General features: G+C 40.3%; 1 protein-coding gene across 1 annotated transcript in view; it reads left to right on the top strand.

Moving 5' to 3' along the window:
- LOC137638413 (small ribosomal subunit protein mS31-like) overlaps positions 1–22,353 on the top strand; it is a 37,696-nt gene that overhangs the window by 5,553 nt on the left and 9,790 nt on the right. The window contains exons 2-5 of the mRNA XM_068370462.1: positions 12,108–12,975; positions 16,613–16,754; positions 17,878–18,019; positions 19,441–19,605. Coding sequence (XP_068226563.1) covers positions 12,108–12,975; positions 16,613–16,754; positions 17,878–18,019; positions 19,441–19,605 — 1,317 coding nt within the window. The remainder of the gene's footprint in view (positions 1–12,107; positions 12,976–16,612; positions 16,755–17,877; positions 18,020–19,440; positions 19,606–22,353) is intronic.

Below are 22,353 nucleotides of genomic sequence, written 5' to 3'. Positions count from 1 at the left end.
GGGACCATCAATCCCCGGGCTTCTACAACCTTCTCTTTCTGGTGGCCAAGAAGACAGGAGGTTGGAGACCGGTGCTGGACGTCAGCGCGCTCAATGCGTATGTCATCAAGCAGACGTTCACGATGGAGACGACGAAGTCGGTCCTAGCAGCGGTCAGGCAGGAGGACTGGATGGTCTCGTTGGACTTGAAAGATGCCTACTTTCACGTTCCTATTCATCCAGACTCCCAACCTTTCCTGAGATTCGTTTTTGGAAAGGTTGTCTACCAATTCCAAGCCCTGTGTTTTGGCCTAAGCACAGCTCCTATGGTGTTCACGCATCTGATGAGGAATATAGCAAAATTCCTCCACTTATCGGACATCAGAGCCTCCCTCTACTTAGACGACTGGCTGTTGAGAGCCTCCACGAGTCGTCGCTGTCTGGAGAGTCTCAACTGGACTTTGGACTTAATCAGAGAACTGGGTCTGTTAGTCAACATAGAAAAGTCTCAGCTCATTCCCTCCCAATCCATTGTGTACCTGGGAATGGAGATTCGGAGTCAGGATTTTCGGGCTTTTCCATCGGCCCCCAGGATAAGCCAAGCCCTAGATTGCATCATGAGCATGCTGAAGAGGAGCAGTTGCTCGGTGAGACAGTGGATGAGTCTCACAGGGACCCTTTCATCACTGGCCCTGTTCGTCGAGCTAGGGAGACTCCACCTCCGCCCTCTTCAATTCCATCTTGCAGCTCATTGGGACAAGGGTTTGACTCTCGAAGCAGTCTCTATCCCAGTCACCAAAGAGATGAAGACCACTCTCTTGTGGTGGAAGACCAATCTCCTTCTCAGGGAGGGCCTATCGTTGGCTATTCAGACCCCCAATCTTCATCTCTTCTCAGATGCATCGGACTCGGGCTGGGGTGCGACCTTGAACGGACGGGAATGCTCGGGAACGTGGAACGAGGAACAGGGAACGCTCCACATCAACTGCAAGGAGCTACTAGCAGTTCATTTAGCCCTGCTGAACTTCAAGTCCCTCCTGCTGGGCAAGGTGGTGGAGGTGAACTCAGACAACACCACAGCCTTGGCGTACATCTCCAAGCAAGGAGGGACCCATTCGAGGAGCCTATACGAGATCGCAAGGGACCTCCTCATTTGGTCAAGAAGTCAAAACCTCACTTTGGTCACGAGGTTCATTCAGGGCAACATGAACGTCTCAGCAGATCGCCTAAGCAGAAGGAATCAGGTCATTCCCACGGAATGGACCCTCCACAAGAGTGTGTGCAACAGACTTTGGACCTTGTGGGGTCAACCTACCATAGATCTGTTTGCCACCTCCATGACCAAGAGACTTCAGCTGTACTGTTCCCCAGTTCCAGACCCTGCAGCAGTTCATGTGGATGCTTTTCTGCTGAACTGGTCCCATCTCGACCTTTACGCATTTCCACCGTTCAAGATAATCAACAAAGTCCTGCAGAAATTCATCTCGCACGAAGGGACACGGCTGACGCTGGTTGCTCCCCTTTGGCCTGCAAGAGAATGGTTCACAGAGGTACTTCAATGGCTAGTCGACATCCCCAGGACTCTACCTCTAAGAGTGGACCTTCTACGTCAACCTCACGTAGACAGGTTGCACCCAAACCTCCACGCTCTTCGGCTGACTGCCTTCAGACTGTCGAAAGATTCGCTAGAGCTAGAGGCTTTTCGAAGGAGGCAGCCAGTGCGATTGCCAGAGCAAGAAGGGTTTCCACTCGTAAAGTCTACCAATCTAAGTGGGAAGTCTTCCGGAGCTGGTGTAGAGCCAATTCAGTATCCTCTACCAATACCTCTGTGACCCAAATAGCTGACTTCCTATTACATCTTAGGAACGAGAGATCCCTTTCAGCCCCTACGATTAAAGGGTACAGGAGTATGTTGGCTTCAGTTCTCCGCCACAGAGGTTTGGACCTTTCTTCCAACAAGGACCTTCAAGACATCCTTAAGTCTTTTGAGACTTCTAAAGAGCGTCGTCTATCCACTCCAGGCTGGAACCTAGACGTAGTCTTAAGGTTCCTTATGTCACCTAGGTTCGAACCTCTCCAGTCAGCTTCCTTCAAGGACCTTACCCTCAAGACTCTTTTTCTCGTCTGCCTTGCAACAGCTAAGAGAGTCAGTGAGGTTCATGCCTTCAGCAAGAACATTGGTTTCACGACCGAATCTGCAACATGTTCTTTTCAGCTCGGATTCCTAGCAAAGAACGAACTTCCTTCACGTCCTTGGCCTAGATCGTTTGAAATACCTAGCCTCTCCAACATGGTAGGTAACGAACTAGAGAGAGTTCTTTGCCCTGTCAGAGCTCTCAAGTATTATCTTAATAGGTCTAAACCTATTCGAGGACAGTCAGAAGCCTTATGGTGTGCCATCAAGAAACCTTCGAGGCCCATGTCCAAGAACGGGGTTTCGTATTATATAAGGCTTCTGATTAGAGAAGCCCATTCTCACTTAAAGGAGGAAGACCTTGCATTGCTGAAGGTAAGGACCCACGAAGTAAGAGCCGTAGCTACTTCGATGGCCTTTAATAAAAACCGTTCTCTGCAGAGCATAATGGATGCAACCTATTGGAGGAGCAAGTCAGTGTTTGCATCATTTTATCTTAAAGATGTCCAGTCTCTTTACGAGAACTGCTACACCCTGGGACCATTCGTAGCAGCGAGTGCAGTAGTAGGTGAGGGCTCAGCCACTACATTCCCTTAATCCCATAACCTTTTTTAACCTTTCTCTTGAATGCTTTTATTGTTGTTTTTATGGTTGTTACGGTAGGCTAAGAAGCCTTACGCATCCTTTTGATTTGGCGGGTGGTCAATTCATTCTTGAGAAGCGCCTGGGTTAGAGGTTGTGTAGAGGTCCTTTAGTAGGGGTTGCAGCCCTATATACTTTAGCACCCCTGAGTTGATTCAGCCTCCAAGAGGAACGCTGCGCTCAGTAAGGAAGACGAACTTAAAAAAGAGGCAGAGTAACGGTTCAATTCGACTTCCTTACCAGGTACTTATTATTTCATTGTTATTTGAGATAACTGTTATATGAAATATGGGATACTTAGCTATCCTTTAATCTTGTACACTGGTTTTCACCCACCCCCCTGGGTGTGAATCAGCTACATGATTATCGGGTAAGTTTAATATTGAAAAATGTTATTTTTATTAGTAAAATAAATTTTTGAATATACTTACCCGATAATCATGATTTAATTGACCCTCCCTTCCTCCCCATAGAGAACCAGTGGACCGAGGAAAAATTGAGGAGGTGTCAACAAGAAGTACTATAGTACCTGGCCACAGGTGGCGCTGGTAAGTACACCCCCTTCTAGTATTGTGATAGCTGGCGTATCCCTCCATAGAATTCTGTCAGGCAACGGAGTTGACAGCTACATGATTATCGGGTAAGTATATTCAAAAATTTATTTTACTAATAAAAATAACATATTTTTTAACTCTTTGAGTGCTGTTAGATGTAATAAATGTCCACAACTGTATTTCTACACTCTTCGGCAACTTACGACGTAATATTTGCCTCCTTTTTATCGTTTTTTTTTTTTTTTATAGCTATTTTAGTTTTTTTTATTATTTATAAATTGTATATGAAAATTTTATAAAATGGGAAAGAAATTTAGTCAGCTATATGATGAATGTTGTAAATTCCTATCCAGTATAGTTTTTGTGCTCAGATAAAATAAGAAAATATAAGTGCCTTGGGCTTTGGTGCCATTTCATTTGGTGATGTGCCCTATTTGTTTCACTTGAAATGTCTATTTTCAATATTAAACTTACCCGATGATCATATAGCTGTCAGCTCTGCTGCCCGACAGAAAAACCCTACGGGCGGAATACGCCAGCGATCGCTATACAGGTGGGGGTGTACATCAACAGCGCCATCTGTCAAGTAGGTACTCAAGTACTTGATGTCAACATAGAACCAATTTTCTCTCTGTCGTGCCACTGGCAAGACCTATGAGGATCGCGAGGACTAAATACGCCGTCCCTAACTGGATTTGTTTTCACAACGATTTGGTGAAGTACACTATTCCAGTTTTGAGCCTTTGCTATGCAGGGGTTTTTTCTTCATTTCAAAACTTGAACTCGTTTTGGATAGATTTAATTATGGTGACGAAGAGAGTATGGACTCTCTTTCACTTTTAAATGGCCGACCCTTCCCTTAGACGGAAGTGTGTTTAGGTTTATGGTAATTTTGCTTAACACGTTATAGATCTATTTATTTTATATCTCTCCGCCTTTATAGGCCTCTTCGATTAACTTTCCATTTATTATAAACTTATAAAAAATAAATTTTTTATGTTTGTTTATATGCGACCTTTCCTAATAGTAGGCGGTCCTAACTTGGAACCGAAGTTAATTAACATTGAGCCCGTTATATCGTATTTAACCTTTAAAGAATTTAATACTTTTTTTAATTTTAATGTTTTATGAAAGAATTTCTTTGATAGTCTCGTACTGTTTTCAAAGATGAACTAACGTTTAGTTTTTTAGTCTACGCAGTTGTTGACGTTCAGAACGTTCAACATGCGCTCTATTTTTACGATAGAGAGAGAGTGTATCACGGTTTCACTTTGCAGTAAGAGTAAACCGATTCTAGCGTTTCGTTCATTCTTTCTTAGCTTAAATGGTTTAAATTCTAAAGTTAAGGAACTTTTTCTTTGGAAAACCTTTCAGTTTTTTCCTTTAGCAAATAACATGTTTTAACGATATATAATTGGGCTCTTCTCTCAGGTGCGAAATCAAGAGAGAAAAGAGAGAGAGATAGAGACGGAGGGAGAGAGAGGAGAATAAACGTTTCGTTCAAGCGGGTAACGTTGTTCTCGTTTTTTACTCTCCTCCCTAGTCGCTGTAGGGGAAGAAGGTATAACGTTTCTAGGGTTTTATTCTTGTTCCCAGGCTTTGTGCGGTGAGAGATTGTAAACGTAGTTTATTTGATCTAGTGTTTAGTCTCTTTTCCAGCCACTGAATTCTTTATCTTTATTTATGTTTTTCTGTTGCATTGTAAGACTGTTTTCGCAATTACTACCTTTTAATGAAGGATAGGATTGCGTGTTTCAGGTAGAAATCAGTTAAAGTTTCGATTTCAGTGAAATAAGTGCAAAACAGAAAATCAAAAGTGATAAAGTGATATGCGCAAAGTGTTACAGTGTTGCGTCCGAGGGTTCGTCTGTTCGTGCCAGTCGTTCACCTAGTCCGGGACCTCTTACAAGCTCCCAAGCCCAGGGGAGAAGTAATGTCGAACGACTTATGGGTTCGAGAGGCCTTGATCAACGAACAGACGTTTTTCCCTCCGTGGTTTCGGGCGTATCTACCCAAGATCGCCCCACCCACACAAAGACGAGAGAGCCCATTTATTCCTCGTCTGCGGAAGAGGTTTCTCGTAAGAAACCATGGACCACATCTTGCAGCTTTTTAAGTGCAAGTCGGTCCCTTCCGCGAATGTCCAACGGCCTAGGTGTAGCCACTGGGTCAGTTCGGACTCGCTGCAGTCATCCGACGACTGCACACCTCACAAGAGAGGCAAGGTGGTACCGCAACAGGCAGTAACTCCGTCTGTTGCCGCACCAGCTGTTTTAGACCCTCAGTCACAACGGACAGTAGCTCCGTCTGTTGCCGTTTTTTGTAGACCCTAAGTGGTCTTTACTGCAGTCTATGCAGACTCAGTTAGCTGCGGTTATGCAGGAGTTTCGTGCGGAGAAGGTTGACACTGCTCCCGTTAGCCTACAACCTGCCACGGTTGTGCGCTCAGCTCACGCTGAGGCTGCCTGCTCCCACACTCCGGCTGCGGAGAGCTCCACCTCCGATGCGCAATCGACCCTGCCAGACGCATGTTGACGTTAGCCGACGTGCGGCACCCTCCGTTAACATGCGTGAGCTACCGCATCAGCAGTGGGAAGGTGGAGTCAAGCTGCCGTGTTTTGACGCGATGCGTTAGTTTCCGCAACCCACGGCAGTCCCCACCACGCACCACCACTCCGCTTTGGTTGTTGCCTGCTCCCACACTCCGACTGCGGAGAAGGTTGACGATGCACCCGTTTGGCTACAACCTGCCACGGTTGTGCGCCCAGCATGGCTGCCTGCTCCCACACTCTTGTTGTGAGAGCTCCTCCACCCATGCGCAGTCGACCCTGCCAGACGCATGCTGACTCCCACAGACACTCGGAGCACTCCGTTGCCGTGCGTGAGCTACCACAAGCTGCCGTGTTTTGACACGGTGTGTCAGCCTCCGCAACCCACTGTGGTTACCGCCACTCGCCCGCAGCAGACTAGTCAGTCAGGAGTTGAGGCTTCCCCACACAGCTTTGGTTGTTGCCAGCTCACAGACTGTCAAGCAGTTACATGACCTTGCCTTCTGGTCTGCTACTAATGCACCAGTGCTGTATGTCCTCACGCCCTGTTGTGGTTGACAGTTCAGTTTTTGACAATTCACAGACTATCAAGCAGTTACATAACGTTGCCTTCTGGTCTGCTGCTTATGCACCAGTGAGAACCTCACTGAGATAACCTAGCTTTTCCCGGACATGGTTCCTGTAGATGAGAAAGTGCTGTTCTCCCTCCTACTGATATTCCTTTGAGGACTCTGTCATTTGGAGAGGAGCCTTAAGCTGCTTAGCCTCCTATGGACTTTAATTAAAGCATAACAAGGCTTCCAGGGATGGTAAATGGTTCCGCTTCAGTCGCTAACCCCGTCTGTTGCCACACCTGCTCCCATAGACCCTAATGGGCTTTGTTGCAAGACATGCAGTCCAAGCTTGTGTCCTTGATAGAGGATTTTTTACGGAGAAGAACCTTCTGGCCAACAACCTTCCTACCGGTTGGTTGTGCGCCCTGTTGACGCTGAGGTATCCTTCTCGCGTCCGCCAGTTGAGGTGGTTCCTCCACCGATGCGACCCAGTGTGGGTTGCCAGTCGCACGTTGACGTTAAGCGACTCTCGGAGGTGGTTGTGGACGTTCAGTGTGTCACTAGGAAGACGTTCAACAACCAGCAGAGGTGACTTGTTGTGACGCAGTGCGGCAACCTCAGCAACCCGGTAGGGGGTTGACTGCACAACCCAGACAGTCTAGACAGTTTCGGGTTGACGCTGTACTTCCTCGCGTCCCCATGGTTGACAGTTCACAGACTGTGCAGCAGTACCATGATATTGTGTCCGGCTCCGTCATGCATCCACCAGTGCGACCGGATTCAGCAAGTCAGACGTTGCCCACTCCGTTGCCGTTTCCTCATCAGTTTCGGATGAGGAACCCTCTGATGAGGACATTGCTGAACAAGACGATCAACCCCCAGCCCTGCTATCCATCCAGAAGATGCTGAAGAAGGAACGCTGCCCTGTCAGGCTGTGGATGAGTCTGGTTAGGACACTGTCATCCGTGGTTCATTTTGTGTCACTTGGAAGACTACACCTCCGTCCTCTTCTGTATCATCTAGCTTTTCACCGGAAAAGGACAAGACGCTATAAGCGGTCTCGATCCCGGTTTCCGGAAAGATAAAGTCTGGTCTGACTTGGTGAAAGGACTTTATCAACCTTTGAAAGGGTCTTCCCCTGACTGTTCAGACTCCCAACCACGTTCTCTTCTCGGACGCATCGGACGTAGGCTGGGGTGCGACATTAGGCGGTAGGGAATGCTCGGGATTATGGAACTCGAGTCAAAGGACAATGCATTTCAACTGCAAGAAGCTACTGGCAGTACGTCTGACCTGGAAAAGCTTCAGGTCTCTCCTTCAAGGCAAAGTGGTGGAGGTGAACACGGACAACACCCTGCTTTGACGTACATCTCCAAGCAAGGAGGGACCTACTCTCTGACATGGTACGAGTTCGCAAGAGACCTCCTCACCTGTTCAACAGGTCTAGACTTTTCACTAGTAACGAGGTTCATCCAAGGCAACTTGAATGTCATAGCAGATTGTCTCAGTAGGAAGGGACAAATAATTCCAACAGATTGGACCCTCCACAAGGATGTATGCAAGAGACTTTGGGCCACCTGGGGCCAGCCAACCATAGATCTCTTTGCAACCTCGATGACCAAGAGGCTCCCAATACTTTGCTCACCTATCCCGGACCCAGCAGTAGTTCATATAGATGCCTTTCTACTAGATTGATCACATCTAGATCTATATGCATTCCCTCCGTTCTAGATTGTCAACAAGGTACTGCAGAAGTTCGCCTCTCACGAAGGGACAAAGTTGACGCTAGTTGCTTCCCTCTGGCCCGCGAGAGAATAACTCACCGAGGTACTTCGATGGCTAGTAGACGTTCCCAGAACACTTCCCCTAAGGGTGGACCTGCTACGTCTGCCACGCGTAAAGAAGGTACTCCAAGGCCTCCACGCTCTTCGTCTGACTGCCTTCAGACTATCGAAAGACTCTCGAGAACTAGAGGTTTTTCGAAGGAGGCAACCAGAGCGATTGCTAGAGCAAGGAGAACATCCACCCTTAGAGTCTACCAATCGAAGTGGGAAATCTTCCGAAACTGGTGCAAGTCAGTATCCGTTTCCTCGACCAGTACCTCTGTAACTCAAATAGCTGACTTCCTCTTATATCTGAGGAAAGAACGATCTCTTTCAGCTCCCACTATCAAGGGTTACAGAAGCATGTTGGCATCAGTCTTCCGTCACAGAGGCTTAGATCTTTCCAACAATAAAGATCTACAGGACCTCCTTAAGTCTTTTGAGACCACGAAGGAGCGTCGTTTGGTTACACCTGGTTGGAATTTAGACGTGATTCTAGATTCCTTATGTCAGACAGGTTCGAACCGCTTCAATCAGCCTCCCTGAAAGATCTCACCTTTAAGACTCTTTTCCTGATATGCTTAACCACAGCTAAAAGAGTCAGTGAGATTCATGCCTTCAGCAAGAACATCGGATTCTCATCCGAAACGGCTACATGTTCTACAACTTGGTTTTCTAGCCAAACACGAGCTGCCTTCTCGGCCTTGACCAATATCGTTCGATATTTCAAACTTATCGTATGGTTGGAAATGAACTAGAAAGAGTATTATGTCCTGCAAGAGCTCTTAAGTTCTATTTTAAAAACCTGTACGAGGCCCGTCTGAAGCTTTATGGTGTTCAGTTAAGAATCCATCTTTGCCTATGTCAGAGAATTCTTTATCCTATTTTATCAGACTGTTAATACGAGAAGCTCATTCCCTTCTGAATGAGGAAGACCAAGCTTGGCTGAAGGTAAGGACACACGAAGTTAGAGCTGTCGCAACTTCCGTGGCCTTTAAACAAAATAGATCTCTGCAAAGTATATTCGACGCAACCTATTGGAAAAGCAAATCAGTGTTCGCGTCTTTTATCTTAAGAATGTCCAGTCTCTTTACGAGAACTGCTACACTCTGGGACCATTCGTAGCAACGAGTGCAGTAGTGGTGGGGGCTCCACCACTACAATTCCCTAATTCCAGAACCTTTTTAATCTTTCTCTTGAAATATTTTTGGGTTGTCCGGAAGGCTAAGAAGCCTTTCGCATCCTACTTGATTTGGCGGGTGGTCAAAGTCATTTCTTGAGAAGCGCCTAGATAAGAGGTTTTGATGAGGACCTTTAGTATGGGTTGCAACCCTTCATACTTCAGCTCCTAGGAGTCGCTCAGCATCCTATGAGGATCGCGAGGCTCAGTAAGGAAGACGTATTTAAAAAGGCAGAGTAATTGTTCAAGTCGTCTTCCTTACCAGGTACTTATTTATTTTATGCTTGTTATTTTGAATAACTGCTAAAATGAAATACGGAATACTTAGCTCATAATAATGTCAACATGTAATGCTGGTCTCTACCCACCCCCCTGGGTGTGAATCAGCTATATGATCATCGGGTAAGTTTAATATTGAAAAATGTTATTTTCCTTAGTAAAATAAATTTTTGAATATACTTACCCGATGATCATAAATTAAAGGACCCACCCTTCCTCCCCAATAGAGACCCAGTGGACAGAGGAGAAAATTGGTTCTATGTTGACATCGAGTACTTGAGTACCTACTTGACAGATGGCGCTGTTGATGTACACCCCCACCTGTATAGCGATCGCTGGCGTATTCCGCCCGTAGGGTTTTTCTGTCGGGCAGCAGAGCTGACAGCTATATGATCATCGGGTAAGTATATTCAAAAATTTATTTTACTAAGGAAAATAACATTTTTTAGACTTTGAACTTATCGCTTAAAATTTGGTAGAAAAAAGATGAAATATTTGTGTATCCATTGGAAGAAGAATGTAGGGGAATTTTTTTTCTTTACAATCCCAACTTGTTTTTAATTCTTATTAAATCTAGTGTGCAAAGGTAATACTTTTATTATTCTTGTTGTTACGATTCAACTGATCTTGGGTCACAGATGATATTGTGTCTATTGAAGTTCTTGCTCAGTTTTTACAAGTCAATTATTATGAGATTTAAAGACATATATTTGGGGGTAACCCATGTAGTAGTTTGAAACAGTTTGCTAAATATCAGTAATGGTTGTTGCATAAGGTAATGGCCCCATTTAATATACAATGCAGGATTTGATAAACATTGTTATTGCTATTCTGTACTTTATTAATTTCAGTGAATCATTCTGAATATTCATATGCTGTATACGTGGAAGTGCATGCTTCACAATTGATAAAGTAATAACAAAAGGGTTTATAAGGATCTACATCAAAATTGCTTGAAATCACTCCTTAGTCTGCTCCGTGCTTGGGGTTTTTTAAGGCACTCCAAGTCAATTATTACCTCTAAGAGACAATCCATCAGCACCTTGTATCAGTGTCAAGGAACAGTACCCGGTACTTGAAGTGGTATAGGTTTAGAGGAATTCCAGTATCAATATCTTTCTAGATTATCATTAACTTCTTCCGAATCCTGAGATATGCTATTCATATCCATTAATGGTTATACTTGTAGTTCTACGAAAGATTTCCATACTCAGGCATACTGTACTAAACTGGATCTATCTAACAGTCTAAGACATCAAATATGCAATCATATCCTTGGAAATTTAGATGTAATATTGAGATTTTTCCAGACTTCCTTGCCTTCTTTGTGTTCAAAGAATTATCTGTAAAATCTTTCATCCAGCTGTTGCTTCTATTAAGAGGGTAAGTGAAGTACAGTATGACCGTTATCATGTTCCACTTCTAACTACAGTATATGGTTCTGACTTTTCTACGTGAATTTATGGCTAGAAATTATTTCAAGACTAAAAGCCTACTCAGATACATTTCTTTACTTGAATATTTTTTTTTTATAGTGATATGAATAATTTGGTTCCCGTCTAAGAGCAATCTAGTAGAGATGTAATTCAATATTTACCTCATTCTGTTAGAAATTCTGTTCAAATCATAGCCTATATGATTTATGCTGTACTTTAAGTCCTTTAGTCACTGCTCGGGAGATTTTAACTTAACCTAAGAGATTCTTTCCTTTCCCTCCCTCTTAATTTCTTAATTTCATGGTTTTTAGTTTTTTTTTTTGGAATGTAATCATACAAATTTTTGTGTAGTGTGCAATGAACATATCTTTACATTTTCAAGTTTCTAAGCTTCATTATGGCTTGTCCTTTCTTTACTGTACAGTATGGTAAAGTTTGCAGCTCAAGAAAATTTACTCTTGCTTGTGTACACAGTAAGTTTTACCTACAGTGCTTCTTGTGCTACAGTACTTGCACTAAAAGGTGTACCAAAACTCTCACCATCCGCAATCTGTGACAACTAAAGACAAGATTTTTTCTTTACAATAGAGGTGGATTTTAACTGTCCATAGTAATTTATCCCAATCCCTCCCTCCAACTATATTCAGCATATGAATATTCTGCAAGCTTCATAGGTATAAAGCAAATTTACATTTTAGAATTTATTATATCAAGATTTATCCAGTATTCATACATACCCTACACCTCCCCTGTAGTAGGTCCAGAAGTAAATTTGTTTTGTAAACAAAATTTTATCGTACACCTCCTAGCGGTGAAATTAATTAACTAACTTTGCCTTGTCATAATCTTTAGAAAAAAAAAATTTTTTTTACTTTTATTTTTGGGAAGCTTGCATTTTGAAGCATATAGCACAAGGTAATTGGATAAGCATGGAAATAATAAATTTGAAATTGAAAATGCTTTTTTTTTATTTTCAGATATGGACACAACTACCAAAGTCGGCCACTTAGCACAGTACCCCCTGATAATGCATCAGGCAGTAAAGATCCTCCTGGTAATAAGAAAGAACTGGACTTGAAAGAGAAAGCACAAGAAAGTGAGCAGTTAGAAAATAAAGTAGAATTACAACAGAAAACCCAAACTTCTATAGAACAGGAGGGTAGCGAATCAAAGAAGATTGAAGAAATTAAAGTAGAAGCACAACCGAGTCCTTCTGTTGTTCTAGAGGAACAGGCTATCGAATCCAAGAAAGTTGAAGAGATAAAAGTAGAAGCCCAACCGAGTCCTTCTGTTGTTCTAGAGGAACAGGCTATCGAATCCAAGAAAGTTGAAGAGATAAAAGTAGAAGCCCAACCGAGTCCTTCTGTTGTTCTAGAGGAACAGGCTATCGAATCCAAGAAAGTTGAAGAGATAAAAGTAGAAGCCCAACAGAGTCCTGCTGTGGTTCTAGAGGAACAGGCTATCGAATCTAAGAAAGTTGAAGAGATAAAAGTAGAGGCCCAACAGAGTCCTGCTGTGGTTCTAGAGGAACAGGCTATTGAATCCAAGAAAGTTGAAGAGATAAAAGTAGAAGCCCAACAGAGTCCTGCTGTGGTCCTAGAGGAACAGGCTATCGAATCCAAGAAAGTTGAAGAGATAAAAGTAGAAGCCCAACAGAGTCCTGAGGTGCTTGTGAAGGAACAGGCTGTTGAATCCAAGAAATCTGAAGAGGTTAAAGTTGAGGCATTACAAAATACTGAAACTCCTCTGGAGCAACGGGACACTGCACCCACTCAAAGTATTAAAGATGAGAAGCGAGCAGCAGCTAAGAAAAAGCTAAATGATCTTCTGATATCTCTAGCAACAGTAAGTGATTGTTGTCTGATATTCTAACACAAATTTGTAGTGTTGTCTTGTTGAGTATCTTGATGAAAAATCTATCATGATTTTTATGCAAAAATGAAAAAGTTCATGCACTGATTTGTACTTGTAGATTTTACATGTCTATAAATACCCTATCTCTCCTGTAATTTAACTCGATTTAAGGAGTAGGGTAAGGAATGACATGTAGTATTTATTCTTTATCATTAACATTCACATCATGATGAGCATGTAAGAACCTTTCTCCCTGAGGGTATTTAATTTGATTTTATCTCAATTCAGGTTGTTGTTGTTGTTATTATTATTATTGTTGTTGTTGTTTTGTAGTTGTTTAACTAAACCATTAAGTCATCTTTTAGATATAGTGGTAGCTAAAAGAATTTTTTAATTAGACAAAGGTAAAGTAGCCTGGACAGCTTGGTAAAAGGAATTTAATGGAATTTATGAAAAATAAGAAGCAGGAAATATTACTGTAAAGAAATTATTGAGGAAGAAGAAAGTCACAGAGAAGTTGGTTAGAATGGTAGAGATGATGTACAAAAGAACAAGAACAAAAGTAATCATAGCTGTTGGGGAGACAGAAACCTCTTAATTTAGTGTTGGATTATAACAGGAGTCAGCATTAAGTGCATCGTTATTTGTGATAGTTATGGATGTTTAAAGAGAAGAGATAAGAAATTAAGAGTTGTAAGAGTTGCTATCTGCAGATGATTTGGTGATTACTGCTGAAAATGAGGAAGACTTACTGAAGAAAGGCTGTACAGTGGCAAGAGATTTTAGAGGGGGATGGCTTGAGATACGGCTAAAGCTATGGGGAGCATTAAGAAAGTAGGGAGAGGATAGCCACACATGAAAGTAGAGGCTCGGTTGTATAACATGTGGAACAATTTAGATAATTTGCATTTACTATAAGGTGGAAGTAGGATGTGAGGCTGAAGTTGAAAATAGGATAAAAACAGCCTTGGGGAAGTAGAAGGAGGTAGGAGGAGTGGTATGTGATATGTAAATGCCAATCAAGTTAAAAGTTAAGCAAATACCAATCAAGCTAAAAGTTAAGATCTATAGCACCATAATAAGACCTCTGTTAATGTATGGAAGCAAAGCTTGTGAATGCTGAGGTGGATTATGGGAATATTGGTGCTTGAAATATTTGAAAATGATGAAATAAGAAGAATGGCAGGCATAGTAAAGATTACGGAGGTGATAAGAGTGCCACGCCTTAGATGGTGTGGGCACGTGTTGAGGATGGATGGCGATGAGGAGGGAGTTAGGAAGGCTTGTGAGGAACCTGTTAGGGAGAGAAGATTGAGAGGGAGGCAGAGAATTAGATGGCCAAATATGGTGAATGATATTAAGAGAGGAGGTTTGGTGGAAGAGGATGCCTTTGATAGAAGGCATTGGAGAGGGCGCATCAGGCAACAGACTCCTTAATGTAGGGATAACGGTGGGAAAGAAAACTTATAGGGTCTTCAGTCTGATAGTATCCCTTTTTATCCCTTTTACCCCCGGGCTCTTTGGAAATTTCCAACCCTTAACCCCCAGGGGGTTATTTTTTTCCCAGCACATTTTGTATTATATTTTTTTAAAATTGCTCTAACAGCCTTAATTTTTGTCATAGAGAGGTCAGGTTGGTCTCATTCTCTTGGAAAATGCCCGAATTTTCTCAAAAAATTATCAAAAATATAAAAAAAAAAAAATTATAGCATTTTTTTGCAAGGACGTACCGGTACGTCCATGGGGGTAAAGGGGTGGGTTTTGTGAAACGTACCAGTACGTCCTTTGGGGGTAAAAGGGTTAAGATACAGTGCAGCTTTTATTATCTTACAAGAGTGCATTAAGATGATGATTGTTCCTATACAAATACAAATATTTGTCCTTTAGTAAGAGCATGCTTTAACAGCTGTTAAAACTAAACAAGGATGCAATAGTTAGCTTGAGGTTGGCAGTTAAGGCCTGGCCACCCGACAGACATTGAGCTCCCGCTTTGTTTTCAGCTGCCGGATAGTACAGCTGTCGTTCTCGTGTCCTCATCTAGCTGTTTTAATCTCCTGGATTTTTCATTTTGATAAATGTTTTGACAGTTCATTGTTTGTGAAGGGTATTAAGAAAGAAGAAAGGATTTGCAGTTGTTCCCGATAACTTTAACTGTGTTTTTTCTGTGCAAATCTCCCCATTTCCATACTCTAGTTCTTGGTAGACAGTTTTCCTGTTTGCTCTTTATTCCCTTGCTAATGTGGCCCAGTAATGACGGCAGCATACAGTACAGTTACTGAAATTCTAAGGTGGTTGGCAATCCGTAAACATCAATATGGTATTGGCTTTTCTTGGGTGACACTAAACTTTTCTCAAAATGGAACAAGACCATCGAGAGTTTTTAAGAGCTGAGTAAAGGAATGCAGTAATATGTACATATGATACAAGAACAGCTTTGTAGTTAGTCGCCCGTCTTCCTGTGTTATCACAGGAATTAGATCAGAAAAGTTACTAGATGATCACCTTTATGAGCTAGCCATTATTCAGGCTTTTAGGAATTTTATAGTTCCTTATTATTGCAAGCAAGGCTATACATTATACTTAGAAAAATACACTAACCTATTCATGAAATGTCAGAACCGTTTTTAGAAAAGCAATTAGAAATGCATGGCATGGACAAGGTAAGGTTTGTGCAATTAGTTTACATACATAAAAATTAATGATGAACATGCTACTACCAGAGATAAAGGAGATACTGTACCTTGGTTGTTATGCAAATGTGAAGAAAGGACTTTGGAAACTAGCACTTGTTAAACAATACTGTACTTATACTGTAATCTGGTACTTTCGGTTACGTTGCCTAAAATTAAAGATAATTTTGTCAAAGTTATTACACTACAGTACAGTGAACAGTACTGTTCTAATATAAGGGTTAAACTTGAAAACAATCACAAGATGTTGCCAAAGGAACATAGTGCAGAATATGAATATGAAATAGTATTTAGATAAGTCAAACAATATTACATAGGTGAAATCTGTTGAGTATTTTATCAGAATTGTGAAATTACTTGCTGCCATGAACTGCCATTCTTTATTGCTGGATAAGACCCACTGCTATAAAAGTTATTCAAATGATCTGTGTATTATTAATTATTTAGTAGGGGTTTATTGAGGAAATTGTCTACTTAGCAGGATGTTAGAAGCTCCGTATTTAGTTGTTATGAATGTAATCACAGTACTGTTTGGAAAAAAAGAAAAAAAAAAACTTGAGGAATAGAGTGTATTTACTGTTTAAAAGAAATCTTGAGAAATAGAGTATATTTACTTAAAAAAAACTTGAGGAATAGAGTATATTTCTCAAAAGAATTTTCATGTCTCTTGTCTTTAGCATTTTCCATACTTAATTGAACATGCGGTCTCAATATTGTTCATAAAATACATTGTTCACCAGATTTGGGTTTTATTTATGTACAGTACTTCTAGAATTTATTTTATCATTAGGTGCTGAGCGATTTAAAGAAAGGCACTGAATATGATTTCTATTTACTAGCAATTTTATTCCAGGATTATAAAGAATTTATAGGATTCAGGTAACTTTTCAGTTTGTCTAACCACAATAAGATATACTAAACACATTTTTTTTTGTCAGGCAGATCCAGTGCCAGTTGAGCCATTTTCAAAATTACAGCTATCCAAACCAATAGCTAGACCCAAGCGCACCAAAAAAGAGAAGCAGGAACAGGAAAAAGATGTAGTCTCTACACCAGAGCCTTCTCCAGACATTCGAATTGGTAATCATCACTAATTATGTTTTATGTTTCGACAAGCTATCTGTATTATAAGGAATTTCATAGAATTGAATTGTAGTTTAGTTTGTGTAAAATAGAGATAGGAAAATCTTTAATATATGTTATTTATATCTTTGTTGTCTGTTTTGAGTTATTTAGCTTGTTTTTCTGTTGACAGTGATATTGGGAAATTGTATATGCACTAACATTGTAACTATAGATCACCATTTTGATACATGATATCTTGCAAATTTTATTTATTATTATTATCATCATTATTATTATTGTTATTATTATTATTATTATTATTATTATTATTATTAACAATATTAATATTATTATGACTAGCTAAGCTACAACCCTAGTTGGAAAAGCTGGATGCTAGAAGCCTAAGGGCCCCAGAAGGAAAATAGCCCACTGAGGATAGGAAATGAGGAAGTAAATAAGCTATGTATGAGAAGTAATAGTAAAAATATAAGATATCTTTATTAGAGTATGTCTGCTGTCATGCAATTTATGTAATGTGTATGGATATTACAAAGCAAAGGTACAGTATTACTGTGGTTGAAGAATTTTCCGAACCTAATGTCTGTTATGGTGTAAAAGTTATTCCCTTTTATTAAAGTAAACTCTGTATATTTGTATATTTCTGAGTAAACTATTTAAAGCCATTTTAGTCTACGTAATAAAGAAAAAGTTAGAATTTGCTTCAGATGCAATAGGAGATTCTGGCTTTAAACTGAGTGGATATTGTAGTACATTCTCCCAAAGTAAAGAATAAAAATTCAATATGCTTCATTAATAATAAATACAGTACATAAGATTATGTCAGTCATTTAGACAAAATACTGTACATCCCAAACATTTCCATGATAATCACATACATATACCAAGGCACTTCCCCCAATTTTGGGGGGTAGCCGACATCAACAAATGAAACAAAACAAAAAAGGGGACCTCTACTCTCTACGTTCCTCCAGCCTAACAAGGGACTCAACCGAGTTCAGCTGGTACTGCTAGTACTGCTGGTACTGATAATAAAGACAGGAAATTAAGTTTTTTTTTTTTTTGGCCAATTTGAAAAGGGTTTATTTTTTATATTTCAGAATTCTGTTATTTCTTTCAGAACCAGAGCTGGTTGTGGCTGCTAGAGACGTAGCTGAGAGTCTAGGTGGTGATGTGAATACTACAGAATCAGAACTTTTATCAACCCTGAAATCTCATGCTTCTGAAACCTCTTTAGAGGAGAAACCAAGTGTTAATCTCAGGTTAGAAAACTATTGTGTTCATGTTCCACTATTCACGAAAGGAAATAATGTTCTTTACTTACAATAGTAGATATCCAAGATGAGAATTTTCAAAGGTGAAACCTGTGCATGAAATAAATGGAAAATGTTTTGAATAAAAGTAAAACCGAATACAAAATAATCTGTTGTACTTATTTTGAAAGTATTTCAGGTAGAAATAGTTTTAGAAATTTTTATGCATATGTATGCTAACTAACCAAGAACAGTTGAGTGTAGGGGTTAGGAGTTATCATTATGTTGGACCTCAGAACTTTTCAACTTGAGAACTAACTTTTAAAACACACCTTGATCATATGTAGGAGACTTTCTGTAATTGTGGAGGTAGTGCATTAGGGATGTGATTTAGACACTACAATACTACAATGTCTTTTATCTCCTTAAAATATCATAACATATTTTTAGATTATAAATTTACAACAAAGCAAAGCAAGGGATTTTAGGTTTTTCATGCTGCTAATCTTTTCAATATATTGAAGCTTGGAAATAGGTATTGATGTTTGTTGTTGACCTGTTAACAGTACATAACTAATAACAACTGATACAAGAACAAGTTTATATAAGCAGGGCTGGGTGATTCACCACTGTAGTTAAAGAAGGAAGCTCTTTAAAAGACCCAAAAGACATGGTCATCCATAAGGAAAAGAACTAAGGCTATAAGGAAATGGTGTTGTAATACCAGTATCATCAGGTTTTAGGAAGAAAATTAATTATGCTGTTGAGCTGTATTTATGTTGAGTGCAGACAATAGGGAAATAGTTTGCTTTGATGGGGATAAGGAGATACTTTCCTTTTAAATTTTTTGACTGACTACAGTGTAGATATTTTTAATACTGTAGTTGCAATATGCTGTAAAGTTTCAGTCATTTTTAATTAGATACATGTTGGGAAGAATGATGGAAAAGGTTTCAGAAGGGAGAATTATTAGTTGAGAAATATTAAAAGTGCAAAGATAGAAAGGTATGATGAAAATAGGGTACCATATAGGAAAAAATAAAAACAGATGAGATTAACAGCTTCATAACTACAGTTAAGGTAATTTCACACTTATCAAATTAGTAGGTTATTGAAAGATCCATGAATATTGTTTATTCTTAAAAACTATCATTAATAAAATCATAGTAGTACATTCAACTCAAAAAGATTTTGATTTTATACACAATTTTCCAATTAACCTTGAATGTATTAAAGGAAAGCGGGACAAAGTAAATACTGTTATAAGTGCTTTCATATCTCACACTTGCCAATTAATTATTCTATTCAAATCAAAATTTAGTTTTACTGAGAAAATGGAATATACTGTATTGATTGAAATAGAACTTTCAGAAATTTTGTTGGCTGCCAAAAATTTTATATCATGTCCATGTTCTCTCCTTGTTTCTTAGTGAACTGTTTGTTGGAATGAAAGTGGAAAGAAGTACGAGGAAGCCTGTGGTGGAACGGAAACAGTACGGCAGGTATGATAAAGACCCATCCACCAAACAGCAGGGTTCATCTGAGGAGGAATCTTTCTACAAAAGATCTTGGTCATCTCAGCACAGTCGATCAAGGTAATGAAATGTTGAAAGGAATAATTGCAGATAATTCATCTTTTCCTTGTCAGGTGTTAATGCCATAATGATAACTATTAAACATAATGAAGTGGCAATCATTATGTTTGTCTTTGTTAATTAATTTTTTCTTTTATATTAATTGTATTTTTTGAAAGACATTTTGGTGTATATATATTTTTAAGGGATTTTTTCACTCCTCAAAAATTGATATTCCCAATTTGAATATTCCTGTCAATGTAGCTTATCCAAGAATGAGCATCTTTAGCGCAGATTATGGACTTGCTCATCGATCTTCACCAAGAAGCTCCTCATAGTCACAACTTTGGAAGGCTACTGCCCAGCTTTTGCAGTATCTTCTGACCAAAGAGAACATCCTTTTCTCCTCATGGGAATTATCATTGCTTGTGAAGAGCTTCGAGCAGTCTTGCCAATTCCAGATCCTCAGGCCCCTTGAGTAGACATGATCCGTGCATTTAAGTCTTAACACATGCTCCCTATGAACCTTTTAATGTCGTCAGACTGAGTTCTGACTCTCAAAACTGTCTTTTTGCTAGCAGTAGCTTTGGTGAAGAGAGCTTGTGAATAGCAAAGACCCTTAATTATCCCACAAAATTTGAAGAAGGTCTCTAGTTTGGTGCCTGATTTGTAACTAAACTCAGAGGTAGTCAACAAATGACCTTGATTTTAGACCTGAATCCCCTTGCTTCTTGAAGTGTTGAATGGTGGTAATCAAGAAGAGATACTTTTGTGTCCTGTGAGGGCTCTGGGGTGCTATTGAAGAGGATTCAACATCTCAGGCTTGAGTGTCAAAGACTCTTCCTTATCGGACTAGAGGTCACAAAGTCAGCAGTATTGATGCCAATTTAGACTGAAGATTCTTGCAGTTGGATTGGTGATGCAGGAATTTATGGAGTGCCAAACAACCTTCACAGCCTTCTATTCTGGGATTACAGTATACCCACAATTTCCTCAACACTTATTCTTGGCCCTGTGGTGGCAGTTGTATAGCCAACCCAGCTCCCATATGGGACAGGAAAAATCTTGTATATGGTAATGTGCTCGATGTATGTCTGGAGGAAAGGTCAAATGACTGGCTCTTTTTCTCTTCCCTGTGATGGATGAAGCATTCATACCATTACACACTGGGTCTGACATCAATGCTGGAAAGCTACATTTCTGAGTACCATTCTTTTTATACTGGATCTATAAGTAGTAGAGGTGGGAGGATGGAATGAATAGCTATCATTTGCCACGTATTTCATTCCAGAGTGTGTGTCCCCTTCAGGGAGAAATATACTTTCATTGATCAAGTACTAGGTATATAACCAAATACTGGCCAGTCCCTGTCAGTCTACTAATCTCTATAATGGGCTGATAGGAGGTTACTGGCATCATGTCTTCTCCTGTATGGGAGACTAGGGAGACTGGTTTATACTAGGAAAGAGAAAGAACCTACCAGTTTGGTTCTAGACTACCTACTCAGCAATAAGTGAGTTTCCCTATTTTAAAGTAAAGGTTTGTATACTGATAGGAACAAAATAAATGTAAAAGGCAATATGTATTTTTCCTAGGTATACAAGCCTAACTCCTTCAAAATGAAACTTCCCCAGGCAACCACCCTTTTCAGGCATGAGCCAAAGGTAAAAAAAAGTGTCTGTTGTTAACTACCTTGTCGACAATTTCAACAGCCATTCCAGCTCCGCTGAAGACTGTTACCATTTTAAAGGACACGTGTTTATAGCTAAGAAAGATGCAAATTAGTTTTAGAATTTGTTATATTCTATTATTAAGATTTAATTGTTCCGTAACCGAAATACAAACCACGCTATTTACAAAGGGTATTACTTTTAGCGTAGCTGAAATGGCGAGCCATTAGAATTTAACGAGGGTGTATTACCCCCGCGCTAGTTAGCGGGGGGGGTAGGGGAGTGGTAGCTAGCTACCCCTCCTCCCCCTCACACACAGGTGAATACTCACTTTCACTTTTGGCTCGGACTGTGACAGACGTCTCTGTCTTGGTCCTCGCTTGGCAGCCATTGTCTGTTTTGTCTTTACTTAATCGCTTACTTTTCTTTTACTCAATATATATGTAAACATGTTTTCATGTTTGTATATATATTTGAGTATAGAAATAAGTAAGTTTCCTTTTCAGATGTGTGTGTGTAGTGTACGATATCTACGTGGAGGCCTCGGCAGTTAGGCCACCACGGCCTAATTTTATGGGTTGCGATCGAGTTTGACTTCGGTCTTTCTCTCTCTCTCTCTCTTGAGGTCGTTCACCCTTTTACTATGTTTTACTACGCCCTTGTAGCTTCCTTCCCGTGTGGGTGGGGTTGCTACGCCGTACATTTTGTCTCAATTAGTTTATGAATCTAATTGTAGTTGTTAATTTTTCAGCTTGTAGAACGATTCCTTTCGGGGTTTTCGTTTTTTCTTTAGTGTTCATTCATTTTTAAATTACATAATTACATAGTTACATAATTATAATTGTTATAATTCTGTTTTGGTTACAGCTCTCCTTCCGCGAGTGTAAGTGGTTGTGAGGGCACGTGCCTGTTGTGTAATTCTTGTTCCTTTTCCTCGGGATTCCTCTTCGGAGCCTTCCCGGGGGAATGAATGTGTACTAATATTATTTGTTTTATTTTTTTACAGTTACCGATCTAGTTCGTTTCTGTAATATAGCAACGGTGTGAGCTGTCTGGTTGAGTCCTGGGGATTCGGCTGTTGCTGCCTCCCCCCTTGTAT

The sequence above is a fragment of the Palaemon carinicauda genome, chromosome 3, assembly GCF_036898095.1.
Source record: "Palaemon carinicauda isolate YSFRI2023 chromosome 3, ASM3689809v2, whole genome shotgun sequence".
NCBI classification, from domain to species: Eukaryota; Metazoa; Arthropoda; class Malacostraca; order Decapoda; family Palaemonidae; genus Palaemon; species Palaemon carinicauda.
This window is presented reverse-complemented; position numbering and strand designations above follow the sequence as displayed.